This window comes from Rhipicephalus microplus, chromosome 6 (assembly GCF_043290135.1).
Source record: "Rhipicephalus microplus isolate Deutch F79 chromosome 6, USDA_Rmic, whole genome shotgun sequence".
Taxonomy (NCBI): Eukaryota; Metazoa; Arthropoda; class Arachnida; order Ixodida; family Ixodidae; genus Rhipicephalus; species Rhipicephalus microplus.
Genome location: NC_134705.1, coordinates 20,770,339 through 20,790,566, shown reverse-complemented (window position 1 = coordinate 20,790,566; position 20,228 = coordinate 20,770,339). Strand labels below are relative to the sequence as shown.

Genomic DNA, 20,228 nt, shown 5'->3' with positions numbered 1-20,228 from the left:
AAAAGGAAATAAATGTAGGTAGGCATCGGACTACAGAAAGGTAGGAAAAGGAAGATTTAAAGAAAAAAAAATATCCGGGCAACAAAAGGGAAAAGAAAAGAAAAACATAGAAAACTAGAATACATAAATGTGTTTGCTGACAGCGAACAGGGACTTAACTAAGTTGCATGTGTAGTTTCTGGACACCGCATTCTTCTCGCACTGAAGTATCGAATTAGCACTCAATAAACGCTTAAGCATTGGCTGTTTTGATGTGGTATTCATTGCAAAAAATTTAAATACATTGTTGCATTGGCGGAAAATATACTTGAAGTGCAGTATGCTGACAGAATCTTGGAAGATCGTCGTGAAAGGCTGCACATGTTTTGAACAGGAAATAGAAGACAGCAAAAATTTCAGTTAGTCATGTTTATAGAAAGGCCTGTGGTCTCTAAGACGTTCGTCTGAAATGGTTTACTCCAATTCCTTTTATTTACGTATCACCAGCTGCCAGTAATGTTATATTTTTATAGTACCTATATGTAGCTTGATGGCTGCTTTAAACTGCTCACTTAATTTGGCCTAAGGTTCATCTGACTGTATATAACTTTTGAAAGGCCAAATATAATGTTAATGTAACTACACGTTCCAAATTTTGAGATGTAATGTTTACGAGTTCTTTGGAAATTGAGGAACTTGTAATGGCAACTCATCCTAAAATTGGGAAGGAACAAACAACTATGTTAGTTCCTGTTTTAGAGGAATGTGTAGGACATTAGTACTCGGTAATCTGGTTCTGCTTTGATCCCTCTCCCGTCGCATTGAACTTTTAGAGAAGCTACTTCCAAATATTTCAGAACTTAACACATCTTACGTCAAGTGACCAAAGTCACCTTCAAAATCGCTCTCAGTGACCCCACCGTCGCTCACCCTCGTACTGACATAGTGATTGTTACGTGCCTCAAGCGAAGATTCTACTGTCTTCTTTTTATCACCAGGTAATTACACTTAACTGACTTGTTAATTAGCATGGTGTTGGTGTGATGGCAGTAGGGAAATGCGTACTCGCATGAAAAAAAAATGAGAGAGAGGACAAAAACGAAGACGACGTGGAGAGACATTTTGTCAGGCGCTGAATTTGATCTGTGTATAGTGTAAATATGTTTCTCCCCGTAACAATAAGGCGTTTCAAAACTCATCTTTCTTACAGGCTCTTATAAAAGTACTGTACACCTAACTCAACATATCGGTTAGCAAAAAGTTTTTCAAGGCAATCACGTGCTCATGCCTTTTATATTTATTGTACATACTGAGGCCACTATGCCTGACTTAGAAATATACATTTTCAAGTTCCCCATATTCAAAATGCTTGAAGGTGGTGCACTAACTCACATGAATTTCAAAATATTTTTGTAGCCATCTTGCTATTTTTATATCCACTGCGAAAACAACTAAGCCTTCGTTTGCACAACATACTTGTTTTTCAAATCGCTTATTCCACTCTCTCACACACTTCAGAAAAAAAAAAAAGATTTTTGAACTTGCATGCACTGAGCTGGTATTCAAGAATATTGAGTTTCTGATCCTAACATTTATAAATAAAAAAAAATGTGCTAAAGTTGGTTTCATTGTCTATGCCTACTTCATATCGGAAAAAACAGTTTCAGGCTTAGCTTCCGTCTGCTCGAAGACAACAACTACTAATTCAATTCTTGTTTCATCATTGTGACACTGTCTAATCTACGGTACCTGCCCAGGACGTACCACGCAGCTCGGTTTTGAACACTTTCTCTCTGAAAAATGAGGGTGGCTTCCGATGGATTTCATAGTGGGCAGGCATACACTAATATTGGTCTTGCACACGTAGTAAATGCATTACCTTTTAATTATATCTCGCGACATCTTAGGTTTGGTTGAACAAAGTTCAGTGCCCGTCCAGCCTCACTATCTCACTGATATGCGCACTGCATGAACATTCAGCCGAAACCATGACACCTAAGTATTTAGAATTATCAACTGTGTCAACCAACTTCTTATTTATACAGTATTTAGTTATACAGTATTTCTTTGCCAGTGGTTTTTGCTTTTTCGTGAAACAATATTAATAAACTTTTTAGCAATAAAACACATGTTCAACTGTTTACACCAGTCATGAATCCTATCAAGTCTCCCTGAAGTGCTGTTGCGTCCTGATCACAATATACACCACGCAGTCATTTGCAAACAGTCGTAAAATGGAGGTAACGCCCAAATTTATGTTGTTTATATATATATATATATATATATATATATATATATATATATATATATATATCATCATCATCAATAGCCTGACTACGTCCACTGCAGGACAAAGGCCTCTCCCATGTTCCGCCAGTTAACCCGGTCCTGTGCCTGCTGCTGCCAATTTATACCCGCAAACTTAATCTCATCTGCCCACCTAACCTTCTGTCTTCCCCTAACCCGCTTGCCTTCTCTGGGAATCTAGTCAGTTACCCTTAACGACCAGCGGTTATCCTGTCTATGCGCTACATGCCCGGCCCATGTCTATTTCTTCTTCTTGATTTCAGCTATGATATCCTTAACCCCCGTTTGTTCCCTAATCCACTCTGCTCTCTTCTTGTCTCTTAAGGTTACACCTACCATTTTTCTTTCCATTGCTCGCTGCATCGTCCTCAATTTAAGCTGAACCTTCTTTGTAAGCCTCCAGGTTTCTGCTCCGTAGCTAAGTACCGGCAAGATACAGCTGTTATATACCTTCCTCTTGAGGGATAGTGGCAATCTACTTGTCATTATTTGAGTGTGCTTGCCAAATGCGCTCCACCCCATTCTTATTCTTCTAGTCACTTCAATCTCGTGGTTCGGCTCCGCAGTTATTACCTGCCCTAAGTAGACATAGTCTTTTACAACTTGAAGTGCACTATTACCTATCTCGAAGCGCTGCTCTTTTCCGAGGTTGTTGTACATTACTTTCGTTTTCTGCAGATTCATTTTAAGACCCACCTTTCTGCTCTCCTTGTCTAACTCCGTAATCATGAGTTGCAATTCGTCCCCTGAGTTACTCAGCAATGCAATGTCATCGGCGAAGCGCAGGTTACTAAGGTACTCTCCTTTAAATCTTATCCCTAACTGTTCCCATTCTAGGCTTCTGAAAACCTCCTGTAAGCACGCGGTAAATAGCATTGGGGAGATTGTGTCCCCCTGCCTTACACCCTTCTTGATTGGTATTCTGTTGCTTTCTTTATGAAGCACTATGGTAGCAGTTGATCCCCTGTAGATTTCTTCCAGGATGTTTATATATACTTCATCGACGCCCTGATTCCGCAGTGTCTGCATGACGGCTGATATTTCTACTGAATCAAACGCCTTCTCGTAATCTATGAAGGCTATGTATAGTGGTTGGTTATACTCTGAGCATTTCTCTATTACCTGATTGATAGTATGAATGTGGTCGATTGTTGAGTAGCCTGTTCGAAATCCTGCTTGTTCCTTTGGTTGATTGAATTCTAATGTTTTCTTTACTCTGTTAGCAATTACCTTTGTAAATAGCTTGTATACTACAGAGAGCAAGCTAATCGGCCTGTAATTCTTCAAGTCCTTGTCATCTCCTTTCTTATGTATTAAGATGATGTTAGCGTTCTTCCAAGACTCTGGTACCCTTCCCGTCAGGAGACACCTCGTAAACAGGGTGGCTAGTTTTTCTAACACAATCTGTCCTCCATCTTTCAGCAGATCTAATGTTACCTAATCCTCACCAGCAGCTTTGCCTCTTTGCATGCTCTCCAAAGCTTTTCTGACTCCTTCTATCATTACTGGCGGGGTGTCATCTGGGTTACTGCAAGTTCTTATAGTATTAAGGTCGTGGTTGTCTCGGCTACTGTACAGATCTCTGTAAAAGTTCTCCGCTATTTTAACTATCCTATTCATATTGGTAGTTATTTTGCCTTCTTTGTCCCTTAGTGCATACATCCGATTTTTTGCCTATCCCAAGTTTCCTCTTCACTGCTTTGACACTTCCTCCGTTTTTCAGAGCGTGTTCAATTCTCTCCATGTTATACCTTCTTACATCGGATACCTTACGCCTGTTAATCAACTTCGAAAGCTCTGCCAGTTCTATTTTGTCTGTTGTACTTGAGACTTTCATAATTTGACGCTTCTTAATGAGATTGTTCGTTTCCTGGGAAAGCTTGCCAGTGTCCAGTCTAACTACCCTGCCTCCAACTTCCACTGCGCGCTCCGTAATGATACTCGTCAGATTATCATTCATTGTATCTATGCTAATTTTGGTTTCCTCACTAAGAGCCGAGTACCTGTTCTGAAGCGACGCTCTGAATTCCTGTATTTTCCCTCTCAGTGCTAGCTCATTGATTGACTTCTTGCGTGTATCAGTTTCTGTCGTTCCTTCTTCAAGTCTAGGTGAATTCGAGACCGTACCATTCTATGGTCACTGCATCGTACCTTGCCAACCACTTCCACATCCTGCACAATGCCTGGGTGTGCACTCATTATAAAGTCTATTTCGTTCTTATTTTCGCCATTCCCCGCAGGGGCGCCCGCGCAAGTAGGCGTTTGGTGTGTAGCGACACCACGGACCCGAGCTAACGAGGGAGTTTTGACTCTCTCCCACGCCTAGCCGTGCGTGGCTTTGCCGTGTCCGGGGAAAAGGGGATCCTGGGGGTTGAGCCAATGCTGGGTGATTGGACCTTTAAGGCCCCCCGGCAGAGGTAACACACCCCTTTGGCCCCGGCTTCACGTAGACGGCACCCCCGGATTGACCCGCCCGGGGGGAATCGGCAGTTGCCTTTTCCTGTCTCCACCTCACATCTTCGTCTTTCCTCTCACTTTAAATCTTTCCTGTCCTCTACTCACTTCCATTGACTTCCGTGTTTCCTGGCGGCAAGGGTTAACCCTGTGTGGCTATCCTACTTTGGATACACCATATTCGGTTATAGTGGTGGCGTACAGCTGGCGTCTGCGGGGCCTGTACTTACAGACCCTCCAGCGTCCCCTTGTAGGACTCCATGGTGGGTGGCTGGCGCCGCTGCCGAAAGTAAGCATTAACATATGGCATGTTCCTTCCCCCCACTCCCTGATCGCCCTCAGAAAAGAGGGCGCACCGATGAAGTTTTCCAGTTTTTTGGTAACCAGAAAGTATCTTTTCCCCGATTTCATGTTATTCACGCTGACACACCCGGCAAATCAGTGCGAACACTTTCACCTTTACTTGTATCAAAGTCTTTGACGGAAATCTTTGGCCCAGGATATAAAGCTTCGAGAATGGCAAGTGGTGACCTCCTGTTGGAGCTCCGCGACCAGAAACAATATGAAAAATTGCCTAACCTTGTGAAATTTGGAGATACCAACTTAATAGTAACCCCACACAGAACCATGAACACCACCCGTAGCGTTGTCTCAGATGATGACCTGTTAGGGCTGACGGAGGCTGAACTCCTGGAGGGTTTCAGCGAACAGAATGTCATAAACGTAAAACGAATCAGCATGAGGCGTGATGGCAAAGAAGTCCACACTAAACACCTGATACTTACCTTCAATTCAAGTGTACTGCCCGACTCCGTTGAGGCTGGGTATATCAAGCTTCGAGTTAGGCCATATATACCAAACCCCCTCCGATGTTTCAAATGCCAACGGTTCGGCCACAGTTCACAGAAATGCCGAGGCCGCCTAACTTGCGCGAAATGCAGTGCTGAAGAGCACACATCAGATGCCTGTGAAAACTCTCTTCACTGTGCGAACTGTAATGGGGAACATGCCGGATACTCGCGGTCATGCCCGTGCTGGAAAAAGGAAAAGGAAATTGTCACAATTAAGGTAAAACAAAATATTTCATTCAAGGAGGCACGAAGGCAGGTGTCCTGCCTACCAGAAACTAGCTTTGCCGAAGTGGCGCAACAGGGGGCAGCGCCACGACGGCCCCTGGCGCCTGTCTGGCACACGCGTAGTGAGCCAGCGGTGACGCCATTCGCCCCCTCGGCGGTTGCAGCCAGTGCTGCTCCGCCATCCAAGAAAGACCCACCAACCTCTGGGCTGGGGGCCCCGAAGGTCTCGTCTTTTGAGGCGAGGCCCTCAAAACAAATGCAGCGCTCGCAAGAGCGCCTGTCCAGCGCCTCGCAAGAGGCAAGTGACACAACTCTGAGCGTGAGGGCGCAGCAAGCGCCTAAGGATCGGCGCGACTCCGTCGACCGATCCAAAAAAGAAAAATCTCGTGTCACGGCCCCTGGAAAGGGTCCGTGAGCTAATTCTCTATCCTTGAGCACACAGCACAAAACACATTTAAAATGGACACGCAGATTTTACAGTGGAATGTGAGAGGACTTCTCCATAACCTCGATGATATTATAGAACTCCTTAATAAACACACTCCAAAGGTGCTGTGTGTTCAGGAAACACACCTCAAGTCCACACAAACAAACTTCCTAAAGCAATATGCCATCTACCGCAAAGACCGTGACGACGCTGCCGCCTCGTCGGGCGGTGTCGCTATAATAGTTGATAAAGGTGTTGCCTGTAAGCAATTAAACCTCCGAACTTCTCTTGAAGCAGTTGCTGTCCGAGCAGTGCTGTTCGGGAAGCTACTAACAATTACTTCTATTTGCATTCCTCCGTGCTATCAACTTTCGAAGACAGAATTTCTAAGCTTCATTGATGAACTTCCTCCGCCATATATAGTCGTTGGTGATCTAAATGCACATAATCCTCTATGGGGCGACTCCCGTTTGGATGCACGAGGACGCCTAATAGGACACTTTCTGTTTTCGTCAGGTGCATGTTTACTTAACAAAAAAGAATCAACATATTATAGTACTACGCACAACACATACTCTTCTATAGACCTGAGTATTGTCTCGAGTACACTAATTCCTTATCTGGAGTGGTCTGTTCTCAAGAACACCTTTGGGAGTGACCACTTCCCGATAATGTTGAAGCTAACTAAAGAAGATACATGCTCGCCTGACTTTCCTCACTGGAACAGCAAGTCGGCCAACTGGGAACTGTTCCGAGAAAACACATTTTTAGATGGAGGGGACATTGCTGATTTTAATATAGACGATGCTGCGGCATACCTAACAGATTTTATTATTGACGCTGCAGCGAAATGTATTGAGCAAACTAAAGGAATGTCTAATAAGCGTCGCATTCCATGGTGGAATTACGATTGTCGGAAAGCGCGAAATAGTCAAAATAAAGCTTGGAGATTACTCCGAAATTACCCAACGGCTGAAAACCTCGACAATTTTAAACAGGTGAAGTCACAAGCTAGAAGAACGCGTCGTCTTGCAAAGAGAGAAAGTTGGAATAGGTACATCTCCAGTATAAATTCTTACACCGACGAAACGAAGGTTTGGAATAGGGTAAATAGGTTATTGGGTCGGGAGTCACACCCCCTATCCTTGGTAAGTAGCCGAGGTGCGAGCCTAGAGGAGCAGGCGGACTGCCTAGGCGAACACTTTGAATACGTCTCAAGTGCACCAAACTATACAGAAACTTTCTTAAAATTCAAAGAACGCGAAGAGCGACAGCCCCTTAAATGTAAACGTCCATCCAGTGAGTCTTACAACTGCCCATTTACATTAGCTGAACTTAAGGCATCTCTTGCGTGCTGCAACAACTCAGCGCCAGGTGTTGATCGTATAACATACGAAATGGTCAAGTACCTTTGCCCAGAAGCACTAAAAACGCTCCTAACCCTCTTCAATACCATGTGGGCAGCTGGGTATATTCCATTGTCATGGAAAGAAGCTATAGTCATCCCAGTACTTAAACAAGGCAAAGATCCGTCTTTGGCCGCCAGCTACAGGCCAATAGCGCTAACGAGCTGTCTATGCAAACTATATGAGAAAATGATAAACCGGCGCTTAATCCACTTTTTAGAAAGTAACAATACACTAGACCCCCTTTAGTGTGGTTTCAGAGAGGGGAGGTCGACAACAGACCACCTTGTTCGCATAGAGACATACATCAGAGATGCATTTATTCATAGGCAGTTTGTACTTTCGGTATTCCTAGACTTAGAGAAGGCGTATGACACCACATGGCGATTTGGGATTCTCCGCGATCTTGTCACCATGGGCATCCGTGGGAACATGCTAAACACAATTAAAAGTTACCTGTCTAACCGAACCTTTCGCGTAAAAGTGGGAAATGCTCTCTCCAGAACTTTCACCCAAGAGACTGGTGTTCCACAAGGGGGCGTGCTTAGTTGCACACTCTTTATTGTAAAAATGAACTCCCTGCAGTCAGTCATTCCAAGTGCGATGTTTTATTCCGTGTATGTTGATGATGTGCAGAGGAGTTTCAAATCATGCAATATGTCTGTCTGCGAACGACAAGTGCAGCTTGGAATGAATAAATTCACTAAATGGGCGGATGAAAACGGTTTTAAAATAAACACGAAGAAAAGTACTTGCATACTTTTCTCTAACAAACGAGGGGTAATGCCACAACCAAATGTTGCAATCAAGGGAGACCAACTCTCTGTAAGCAGCGAGCATAAATTCCTGGGAACCACTTTAGATTCTAAGCTTACGTTTATTCCCCATATTAAATATGTCAAAATGAAATGTTTGAAAGCGATGAACGTCCTAAAACTCCTGTCACGTACAACATGGGGTAGTGATCGAAAGTGCCTCTTGAAGTTATACAAAAGCCTTGTCGGGTCGCACCTTGATTATGCCTCTATAATTTATCATTCCGCAACGCCAAGTGCATTAAAAATCCTAGACCCCGTTCACCATCTGGGTATCCGACTTGCAACCGGTGCTTTCAAGACAAGCCCGATCCAGAGCCTCTATGTAGAGTCGAATCAGTGGTCACTTCACCTGCAGCGATCCTATAGCAGTTTCACATATTTTATAAAGGTACGTGCAAACATCAAGCATCCATCTTATTCAACTATAAACGATATGACCGCTGCCACCCTCTTCCATAATCGACCCACAGTGAGAAAGCCGTTCTCCTTGCGTGTGAGAAACTTATGTGAGGAATTGGGTGTTCCGCTGCTGGAACTCTGTCCTACGCCCACAGCGATACTTTTACCGCCGTGGCAGTGGCAGCTTATACACTGTGACACCTCATTTGTTGAGATCACTAAACACGCACCAGAAGCACATATTAAAATGCATTTCCGAGAACTCCAGTCCAACTACTCATGCGTAGAGTTTTATACTGACGCTTCTAAGTCGCATGCAGGGGTGGCTTATGCAGCCGTCGGACCATCCTTCTCGGAATCCGGCGTGCTGCACCCGGAAACAAGTATATTTACGGCTGAGGGTTATGCACTATTGTCCGCTGTGAAGCATATACGGAAATCAAACATAGAAAAATCAATTATATTCACAGACTCGTTAAGCATCGTAAATGCATTAAGATCCCTTTTCAGATTCAGAAATCCGATAATAATTGAGCTATATTCCGTTCTGTGTACAGCGTATATGTCCAACCAGCATGTTACTATTTGCTGGGTACCTGGCCATAGAAGTATCGAGGGCAATGTGTTAGCTGACCAAATGGCCACGTCAATTATAATGCGCGCTATTAACCCCACCGCTACTGTCCCTGCAACAGATCTAAAACCCTTTCTACGAAAGAAACTGCGAAACCACTGGCAACGTTTGTGGGACACAGAAATAAATAATAAGCTTCATTTGATTAAGCCGCGGTTGGGTTACTGGCCCTCCGCTACAAGAACACGGCGAACTGATGTCCTATCCTGTCGCCTCAGAATAGGACACACTTATGGTACTCATAACTTTCTTCTGACTGGCGATGAACCTCCTACTTGTGGTAGATGTGGTGACAGGCTAACCGTCCTCCACGTCCTCCTGGAGTGTGCGGAAGCTGAAAGGGAGAGAAAGAAATATTTTGCTTTAGCATACCGCTATAATCTTCCTTTACATCCGATTATGTTTCTCGGTGAAGAGCCGCTTTTTGATACAAAATCAGTTTTAAGCTTTTTAAAGGATGTAGTACTGAATGTGTTTAGTCCAACATTGAATGTTTTTAGCCCAACAGGTTCATAGCACATCCTCTGTTCAGAGGATGCTGCTGTGATAGCAGATTTCAATGAGCCCAGGCCTCCATGCTCTTGTTTTAAGGGCTCTGTCGAGGCACTGGTGCTCCATGCCAAGTTTTTATTTGACATACTTATCACTTTTAAATCATTTTATGTCTCCATAGCACACATCATTTGTCATTGCCATAATTTTACCATATGTATATTTTTACACACCTACAGCGACTGTTTTTTAGGCCCATTTACAGCAACGTCACATTTGTTTTATCTACACTGCACATCCCACAATTCATTATCATCGCTCTGGCGCTCTTTGGCCATATCTGGCCCTTGCGCCAATAAACACCACCAATCATCTTATTTTCGCCATTAGGGCTCCTCCATGTCCACTTGCGGTTTCCTCGTTTTTGGTAGAAGGTATTTAAAATCCGTAAATTATTGCGTTCTGCGAATTCTACTAGTAACTCTCCTCTGGCGTTCCTAGTACCGATGCCATAATCTCCTACTGCCTGGTCTCCAGCCTGCTTCTTCCCTACCTTTGCATTAAAGTCTCCCATCAGTATTGTGTACTGTGTTTTTACCTTACTCATTGCCGATTCCACGTCTTCATAGAAGCTTTCAACTGAAGCATCATCATGGCTGGATGTAGGCGCGTAAGCCTGTACCACCTTCATCTTGTATCTCTTGTTCAGTTTAATTACGATACCTACCACCCTTTCATTAATGCTATAGTATTCCTCTATGTTGCCAGCTATGTTTCTGTGAATTAGGAAGCCCACTCCCAGTTCTCTTCTGTCAACCAAGCCCCGATAGCAAAGGACATGCCCATTCTGTAGCACCGTATAGGCCTCATCTGTCCTCCTAACCTCACTAAGCCCTATTATATCCCATTTAACACCCTCTAGCTCCTCGAATAGTACAGCTAGACTTCCCTCACTAGATAAGGTTCTAGCGTTAAACGTTGCCAAGTTCATGTTCCAATGGCGGCCTGTCCGGATCCAGAGATATATATATATATATATATATATATATATATATATATAAATATATAAATAAAATAATATAAGTCCCATTACAGAGCCCTGTAAGATTCCTGCAGTGTCGTTTACGTAACTCGACTTTTGCCATTAACAACAACAAAGTGGCTGCGCTCTGATAAAACTGTTTCAGTCCACTTGATAACATCGCTATTATACCTGTTTGCTTAAGTTTGAAAATAAAAAGGGAGTGGGTAATCGTGTGGAGAGCTTCTAGAAAATCAAAAAACAAACAATCTGGCCTTCAGCATCAATTTCACACCTTAAATCATGATAGAATTTTACAAGTTGAGTAGTGTAGGTCAAGCCCTTACGGGAACATTGCTGTTCTTTAATTAGGATATTGTTCTGTGCGAAGTGATTCATGATTATGTGTTTCGTTAATTTGCCTACTATACATGTCACGAAAAGAGACCTATCATTTAGGACATTGTTCCTCAAACCATCTTTATGTAGAGGCAAAAATAGTTGGATTGAGCCGTAATTCTGTGTCCACTGATTATTTTGCACCAGCAAACTGCTTTACATTATTTGTTAATCTTCTGCACTCACCTATTAAGACAATAATATCTTTGTTTTCTTGAGCTTTCCTTTCATTTATTGGCTACGATTGTTCTTACCTTTGCCATGTCTTCTCTTTGCAGGTATTTTGGAATGCAGGCTGCCAACTGATAGCTTTAAATTTTCAATCACTAGGTCAGTAGTGTTTCATTTCTTTTATATGTTGAAATAATTCTAGGGCATGTGGACGTGATGTATATTTATTCTTTTTTTTAAACAGACCAAACTGAGTCAGTCATCCGTACTTCTTCAGAACAGAAATCTTGTGCATTTCAGAATAACTATCAGTGGGCTTGGCAATGTAGTGACACCCTGTACTGGCAAGCCATCTCACGGCTCCTTTTCCTGTGGGCATGCTGATACTGGCATAATATTAATTAGTAGTTTTTGAAGGAAGTCATTTGCTAGTGGAACACAACCCTAGTTGGCCCAGTCACTGGACTTTTCCTTAGTGTAGTGGCTTCTTTTGCCAATGTGGAGTGTGCATTGTGTTTGCAGGAAAACGTTGAGAAAAATACTGAAAAAAGAGTGACACATTCTAGCAATGTTAACTGCAACAAAAGCACAATATAAGGACACAATCCTTACATTGCTTTTCATTAGGCTTGTGCGAATAGTGAATTTTTGGTTCGAAGCGAATTCGAAGCGAATAGTGATTTTGATCGAATAATTTCGAATCGAATTCGAATGGTATATATGTCATATAAAAAAAGATATTCATCATGACAAAACTAACCGGCACAACATTTCTTTCAAATTGAAACTGGGGCTCTATGCAAATGCAATTTATTTTTTCGTTCAAAGGAAGTCAAAGCAACCTTGAGTAGTAGTTTCGGTAGGATGCGTGTGATAACCTGTGAGATACTTAATGTTTTAAAATTTATTATACTAGGATTACATAAGCTGTCATATTAAGCTTAATAAAATGAAGAATTGATTTGAGGGTTACATGTTCCTTTAAAGGGGCCCTGCAACACTTTTTCACGTAGCCATGGAGCCAGTAAAGATGCTTGTTGCCTCACAAATTTACTGTAGCAAAGTTTCTGGAATCACTCCAGTATGAGCAGAGTTCCAAAATTGGCGTACGTTGCAATGGGATTCTCTCTTCTAGTCTTGACGAAATAGCTAGAAGCTAAGCAGGGAGGAATGGCACGGCGAAAGAAAATAATCCACACGCAGCTCATGACCTTGAGCACCTCTTTTTTTTTTTCTTCGAATACGTGGCTTTTCAGTGCGATCGTACCCATACTCGTGGACAAGCGGCGGCCCCGGTAACGACAAGCGCACCATGCTCAAAGAGCCATATATATCTTCTTGGCTGTGACAAGTGATTTTTGAGCCTGTAGGGTCACTTCCCCAGGAAAGAAAGCAGTTTTTAGCTTTGAAAATTTATTGTGAATTACAGGCCATGTGCTGCGCTACAATATTTGCCTCGCGTGTTTTCGGTAGCCTCGACTACCGATCGGCAGCGTTTTCTGACAATGTACAGTTAATGTTGCAACGCCCCTTTAAATTTGAAGGGGGCTTCACGGCAAAACAAATGTTCTTTGAATAAGCGTTTTCACTGTTTAACACTTCTACAGTGCAGTGAAACCACCTCTACAGGTGGTGACGTGCAGATCAATATAACCTATTCGTTCATTGCGAATACTTCCAAAATATTCGATAATTTAAATTCGAATCGAAGCGAACTCGAATACTCAACTATTTGTTCGAATATTCAAAGCATTCAAATATTCACACAAGCCTACTTTTCATGAATAACAATGAATGATACTTAAAGAATGACTAACCCCACTATTGTATTGAAACTACAAAGGCTCACAGAGGATCAAAGTGCAGTGTATGTCTGGAAATATGGTTACTATAATTTTGCCAGGGCTGGGCAAAGATAATTGAAATGGTATCCTGATATGATACAAGATACTCGGGCTAGAGGTATTTGAGATACAGATACAAGATACTTCCAAAAAAGGGTATATTCAATTCAATACTTTCCAACTGTATTTTTAGGTACTTCGATAAATTTGTAAATTTGCTGTTACAGATCTACATATGAAGCAGCAAATGCCCACATACGGAAATGTTTTCATGAAAATGTTTAAACTGCAACTAGCTTTAATTTCGAATTAACATCTGTTTGAATCTGTCTTTCTTGGTCAATTAATATTAGTTTCATCCCTAAGCAAGTAACATTTAAACCTGCTTTCAACGAACCTCCATATAACGAATTTCACGATATAACAAAGTGTTTCTATTTCCTACCGTTACTCTATAGAAGCACATGTATTTGCAACCTCTATGTAACAAAGTAGCAGTGGGAGACAACCTTGATATAACAAATTTTCTCACAGACAATTTAGGAATTTCGCTCCGCATTTCGGCATTTAGGTACGAGCATGGATCTTCCGCGGCTGCCTCGCTGCTAACGAGCGGCGCGCATGGTGCGCCAGGCAAGAGCGAGCGCTAGTTGTTGCGGATGGGTGAGCGCGATGCGAGCAGGCTGACCTGCATTCCACGAGCCAATGTTGTCACTACTTTCACTGCCACTGGGGCATGCGTGGGTGTGCCCCCTTCGCCACTGCGAATCAAAATTAAAAAAAAAAACTATTTTTGCATGTTTGCAGTGCCATGCTTCTAGTTAGTGTCACATATGTGGGGCCGTGCTGGTAGGGAGGAGGGCGCTTTACCGAATAATTTTCCACGGTATCTGTGTCATCCATGTCATTCACTGTTCCATTTTCGAAGCCATGCACGCATGCACAGTTTTACTGCACACGCATCGTGTGGCCCCCAACAGATTGAGCTTTGCTTTTTTTTATTGCGATATAGCAATTATATGGACAGTCTTGCCTGGCTTTTTGTCGGCTCTACAGCCGTCATTCACTGTATATGTATAAGTATCTATATATATGAAAGCTCAAGAAAAGAAAAAAAAAGCCGCCCACGCTCGGCGCCCAGCTTGTCACAATCAGCCGACGGGCGCTTTTCATCCATGCGTACTTGTCCCGGCGAATAGGGAGTGGGGGAGGAAGGGGATGATGTTGGTGCGCTTATCCTTCGGCGGGAAGAATCGCGCACCTTTGACCTTGACCAGAACGAGGGTATTTAGTTGGAAGGCGCAAAAAGCTCACTTCGCTCGCTAGACAGGCGCCGTTTGCGAAAAGAGTGTGCTTTTCAAACACAGAGATGTAACAACTGGGGCATTTGTTAGTTCGCACTCATATCTGTACCATATCTGTATCTGTACCATATCTGTACTCATATCTGTACTCATATCTGTACTCATATCTGTATCTGCACTCATATCTGTGATTACGTTTTGTACGTCCTTTTTGTTTTGTTTAAACAGTGCATAATTGTCCAGTGGTAAATGTCAGTTCGCTCTCGTCCTGTGTATGTTATTTTCCTGCATCATTTGTGCTTGAGCTGTGCACTGCACGCTTTTTCTGATTGCAGTTCTCAGCGTTAAATTTCAAGTTGTTGCTATTCATTGCTTCGTTTTGCAAAAAAACTGGATTTTCTTAATTTCGGACAACCGTGTCATCACCATCGAAGAGGTTGTCAAATTAGGCGCTGATGGAAACTTGTTGATACCACGGTGACAACGAATCTTCAGAGGTCGACTCACAGACTTCCATCTTTCGTGACCTCGCAAGTTGGCAGGCTGGCAGTTTTCATGATTAGTTCATTAGTTTTAGCAATACGCTGGCACATTGAATGCGATACAATAGCAAAAAATTTTAATCTTATAAGAAGTAAGGCTGGCAACCAACTCTTTTGGATGTGATATCGTGGAACTCCTACAAAACGCTGGTGTAAGCAAATACGGCCGCTCCAGGGTAAAGTGCTTTTTTCACACCATTCCTTCGCGTTGAAACCGCACTGATACTCGCCGAGATAGCCAGCGCGCCAGCGATTGCGACCACCCTTAAAATTCAAACTCATTACTGCTACTCGAGTGATCCCCCCTCCCCTCCCTCTCCGCGTTGTTTCAAGCTTGTTCAAGACGGGTGGTTTACTAAGAGAATTCGACAGCTGTTTTAACACACAAGAGATGTTACTTTATGCACTTTCCAGGCGATAGAGATAGGCTGTCTTATTTCTTCTCTGCTTCAGCAGTGCTCGTGCGCTTTTACACAGTCATGAAAGTTTTGATTCGCGGGGGCATGTTAAAAATTTGGACTTGTTAAGGAACTTGGCACCTACGGTGAAAACCCGCTGAGAGTGTGCATATAATTACTATTGTGTGAAGAAGAAGATGTGCCTGCAGCGAGCAGCATCGCCAACGCCCGGCTCTCTCGGCTCGTGCTTCGGTTCGTTGCTGTGCCGATCGCTGGACGGTTGTTCACGCTGTCTCGTCGCTGTCTTTAACGACTCATAAACCTCCTCACATTTGGTGGAAGGTGCTGTTGATCCCCGTCGCTACACCCTGGAGCTGCGAAGCCGCACGCTACCACCTGTCATGACTGCCAACGCCACTACATCGACGCCTCCGCTCCAGTTCAACTGCCCTGGCCATCCTACGCTACGGGAGCCGAAGGTCTTCAGCGGTGCAGATGGGACCGACGTCGAAGACTGGCTCGAGCACTACGAACTCGTGAGCGCCAACAATAAATGGGATGAAGCCGACAAGCTGGGCCACGTGATATTTTATCTCACTGGCGTCGCCGAATTGTGGTTTAATAACCACAAACACAACATTCCCACATGGAGCGTCTTCAAGACGTCATGTGCTGAAGTGTTCGGTCGGCCGGCTGTCCGCAAGCAGAGGGCAGAACAGCGCCTGCGCGTCCGTTCTCAGCAGACTGGCGAGACCTTTACCAGCTATATTGAGGACGTCGTCGACCTTTGTCGACGTGTGAATGACACCATGCCCGAATCTGACAAGGTGAAAAACATCATGAAGGGCATCGACGACGGCGCATTTCAAATGCTCTTGGCAAGGAATCCAAGCACAGTTTCTGAAGTCGTCAGCTTGTGTCAGAGCTACGACGAGTTGAAAAAGCAACGCACTCTGACTAGGCAGCCTAAGCCTGGTGGTGAGTCGCTGTCCAGTTTCGACTCCATGCCGGACAATTCACCATTGCTTCAGCAAGTCCGAGCCTTCGTCCGTGAGGAAGTCGCCCGCCAACTTTCCCTAGTGCCCTTTACTCACGAGACCACCACCCGTCTACCTGCCCCGCTTCACACTGCTATATCGGAAGAGGTTGCACAAGCTGTTCCTCTTGCGCACTACGAGCCACCTCTACCTAGCCGTGGTCCCTGCCCGGGTGGCGTGCAGCCGGTAGGCGCTCCTGTCGCCTATCCACCAGCCGTTCAGCCTGTGGCCGCGCCCCTAACGTATGCAGCGCAGCCTGTGGCTCCTCCTGTCGCCTTTTCGCAAGAGATGCAGCCCGTAGCCGCGCCACTCACATATGCAGACGCTGTACGTAGGCTCCCGCAACCACCCTACACCACGCGCTCACAGCCCGCACACCCGGCTGCTTATACTGCACCTTGGGCGGCAGCACCAGTCGCCAATCCCTGGAGGACGCCCGATAACCGACCGATTTGCTACGCTTGCTTCACTCCCGGACATGTTGCTCGCTACTGCCGCCGTCGACCTCAGACGTTCGGCAACTATGCCCGGTCGTCGCATCCCGGCAGCCAACCCTTTGTCCAATACGGGCCCGTCTCGCCACCTCGCTATGCGCCTACTGACCACCTTGACTTCCAGCCGCAACGCGCACCCTCTCCTCGTCGGCGATCGCCCTCCCCCATGCGTCGCCGGCCCGGACCCTCCGACCAGGAAAACTAAGCAACGCAGTTCAAGAGGCAAGAACTGCGCCGTTTTCGAACTGTCTAAGCCCTCGCTCCTCTCCTGCTAACGTGGTCGCAGTAACTGTTGAAGGTTATTGTACTTTCGCCCTTGTGGACACTGGCGCCGCTGTTTCTGTTATTGCCGCTAATCTCTGCCGTTTATTACGCAAAGTAACGACGCCGCTTTCCGGACTGTCGCTTCACACCGCAAGCGCACAGCAGGTAACGCCTCTCGCAGCCTGTACTGCAAGAATCTCCATCGAAGGCATTCTTTACATCGTGGAGTTTATTGTTCTTCCTGTCTGTTTGCATGACGTCATCCTCGGGTGGGACTTCCTATCCCGCCACAATGCCGTCATAGACTGCGCACGCGCCGAAGTTGAGTTTTCACCCTTGTGTGATGTCCCATTACTGGACGCTCCTCATCAGCCGCCGAAGTTGCTCGTTCATGAAGACACCGATATTCCGCCTGAAAATTGCGCCCTTGTTCCCGTTTCATGCAACGCCTACACTGACGCTACAGTTCTTTTTATGCCTTCCGATATCTTCAAATGTCGTCGAGCTTTGCCGCTGCCTTTTGCAACAATTGACCTTGCCGCCGGAAGAAGCAACATTTTCGTAAGCAATCCGCTTTCCACACCTGTCACATTGCTTGCGGGGGAATGTCTCGGCCGCGTGCAGGATCTCGACCCTTCGTTTTTGTTTGATGTCCCGGACGACTACTGCGACCACCCAAAAGCACTGTCGGCACTCGGGGAGTCATCCAATGATACGTTTTCCAGCGCCATCGCCGACACTCTCACTCCCACCGAACATGCCGACCTGCTGGATCTTCTGCATGAGTTCAGGAGTTCGTTCGATGTGTCGCAATCTCAACTGGGCCGCACATCACAAATCAAACATCATGTTGACACCGGCCTACACCAGCCACTGCGTCAAAGACCATACCGTGTCTCCGCTGAAGAGCGCCACGTCATCAACGATCAAGTCGAAGATATGCTTCGTAGAGACGTCATTTGACCATCTCACAGTCCCTGGGCGTCTCCCGTCGTCCTGGTGCGTAAGAAAGACAGATCTATTCGATTTTGCGTGGACTATCGTCGTTTGAATAAGATAACCCGCAAGGACGTCTATCCTTTGCCGCGCATTGATGACGCCATTGACACCCTTCACGGAGCGGAATTTTTCTCGTCGCTAGATTTGCGGTCTGGTTACTGGCAGGTCCCAATGGCAGAAGCCGATCGCCAAAAAACGGCATTTATTACACCAGACGGACTATATGAATTTAACGTCATGCCCTTTGGGCTTTGTAACGCGCCTGCCACGTTTGAACGTCTTATGGATAATACGCTACGTGGCCTCAAATGGAATATGTGCCTCTGTTACCTCGACGATGTCGTGGTTTTCTCCCATGACTTTCCTACGCACCTCCTTCGCCTCAGGCACGTTTTGAGTTGCCTGACCAACGCTGGTTTCCAGCTTAACCTGAAAAAATGCCGCTTCGCTGCACGCGAGCTCGTCATCCTAGGCCACATCGTGTCCAAGCACGGCGTATTACCAGACCCAGCAAAACTTCGAGCAGTCGCAGAATTTCCCAAGCCGACGACCATGAAAGAACTTCGCAGTTTTGTAGGCCTATGCTCTTATTTCCGGCGCTTTGTTCGCAATTTTGCATCTATCATGTCACCGTTAACCCAGCTTCTTCGCGGTGACGTGAACCTCACCTCCTGGTCCCCTGCATGTGACGTTGCCTTCACTACTCTGCGCCGTCTGCTCACTTCCCCACCTATTCTTCGCCACTTCGACCCGACGGCTCCTACCGAAGTGCACACCGACGCCAGCGGCGTCGGGCTAGGCGCGGTCCTCGCTCAACGAAAGCCCGGCTATTCAGAATACGTTGTAGCCTACGCTAGCCGCACTCTGACGAAAGCCGAAACTAATTACAGCGTGACAGAAAAAGAGTGTTTGGCTCTGGTGTGGGCGCTTGGAAAGTTCCGGCCGTACTTATACGGCCGCCCGTTCGATCTAGTAACTGATCACCACGCGCTTTGCTGGCTCTCCACATTGAAAGACCCTTCTGGCCGCCTTGCGCGATGGGCACTCTGCATCCAGGAGAACGACATTCGTGTCGTACACCGCTGCGGACGCAAACACTCTGACGCTGATGCTCTGTCCCGCTCAGCTTTACCACCAGATCAGACGTGCGGAAACACTTGCCTCCAGACCTTGTCATCACTAAATCTCGACTCGATTGCCACCGAACAACGTCGTGACCCGTGGATCGCCTCTCTTATCGAATATTTATCTGGCACGCCCAACCTTCCAGTATCTCGATCCCTCCGACGTCAAGCTTTCCATTTCGCCATCCGCGATCAACTTCTTCATCGACGCAACTACGCTCCCGATGGCCGCCGGTGGTTGCTGGTCATTCCACGCACTTTACGATCGCAAGTATGTGCCTCCCTTCACGACGATCCGCAATGTGGCCACGCCGGAGTGTTCAAAACATATGAACGCCTTCGCCATCGCTACTACTGGCGCGGCATGTACAATTTTGTACATAAATTCGTGCAGTGCTGTCCTGACTGCCAGCGACGTAAATCAACACTGCCACGTGCGACTGGCGCATTGCAGCCACTTCCATGCCCTGCCAAGCCATTTGATCGCGTCGGCGTTGACCTCTACGGTCCCCTTCCATTGACACCAGATGGTAATCGGTGGATTATAGTGGCGGTTGACCACCTGACACGCTACGCCGAAACAGCCGCTTTGCCGAGCGCTACAGCTCAGGATGTCGCCTCTTTCATTTTGCAACGCTT

At 45.5% G+C, this 20,228-nt stretch overlaps 1 protein-coding gene across 4 annotated transcripts in view; it reads left to right on the top strand.

The window, feature by feature from the left end:
- Plc21C (Phospholipase C at 21C) overlaps positions 1-20,228 on the top strand; it is a 685,580-nt gene that overhangs the window by 348,727 nt on the left and 316,625 nt on the right. For all 4 annotated transcript variants that reach the window (XM_075865841.1, XM_037419231.2, XM_075865843.1 and 1 more), the window contains one exon: positions 11,691-11,742. In XM_075865841.1, coding sequence (XP_075721956.1) covers positions 11,691-11,742 — 52 coding nt within the window. The remainder of the gene's footprint in view (positions 1-11,690; positions 11,743-20,228) is intronic.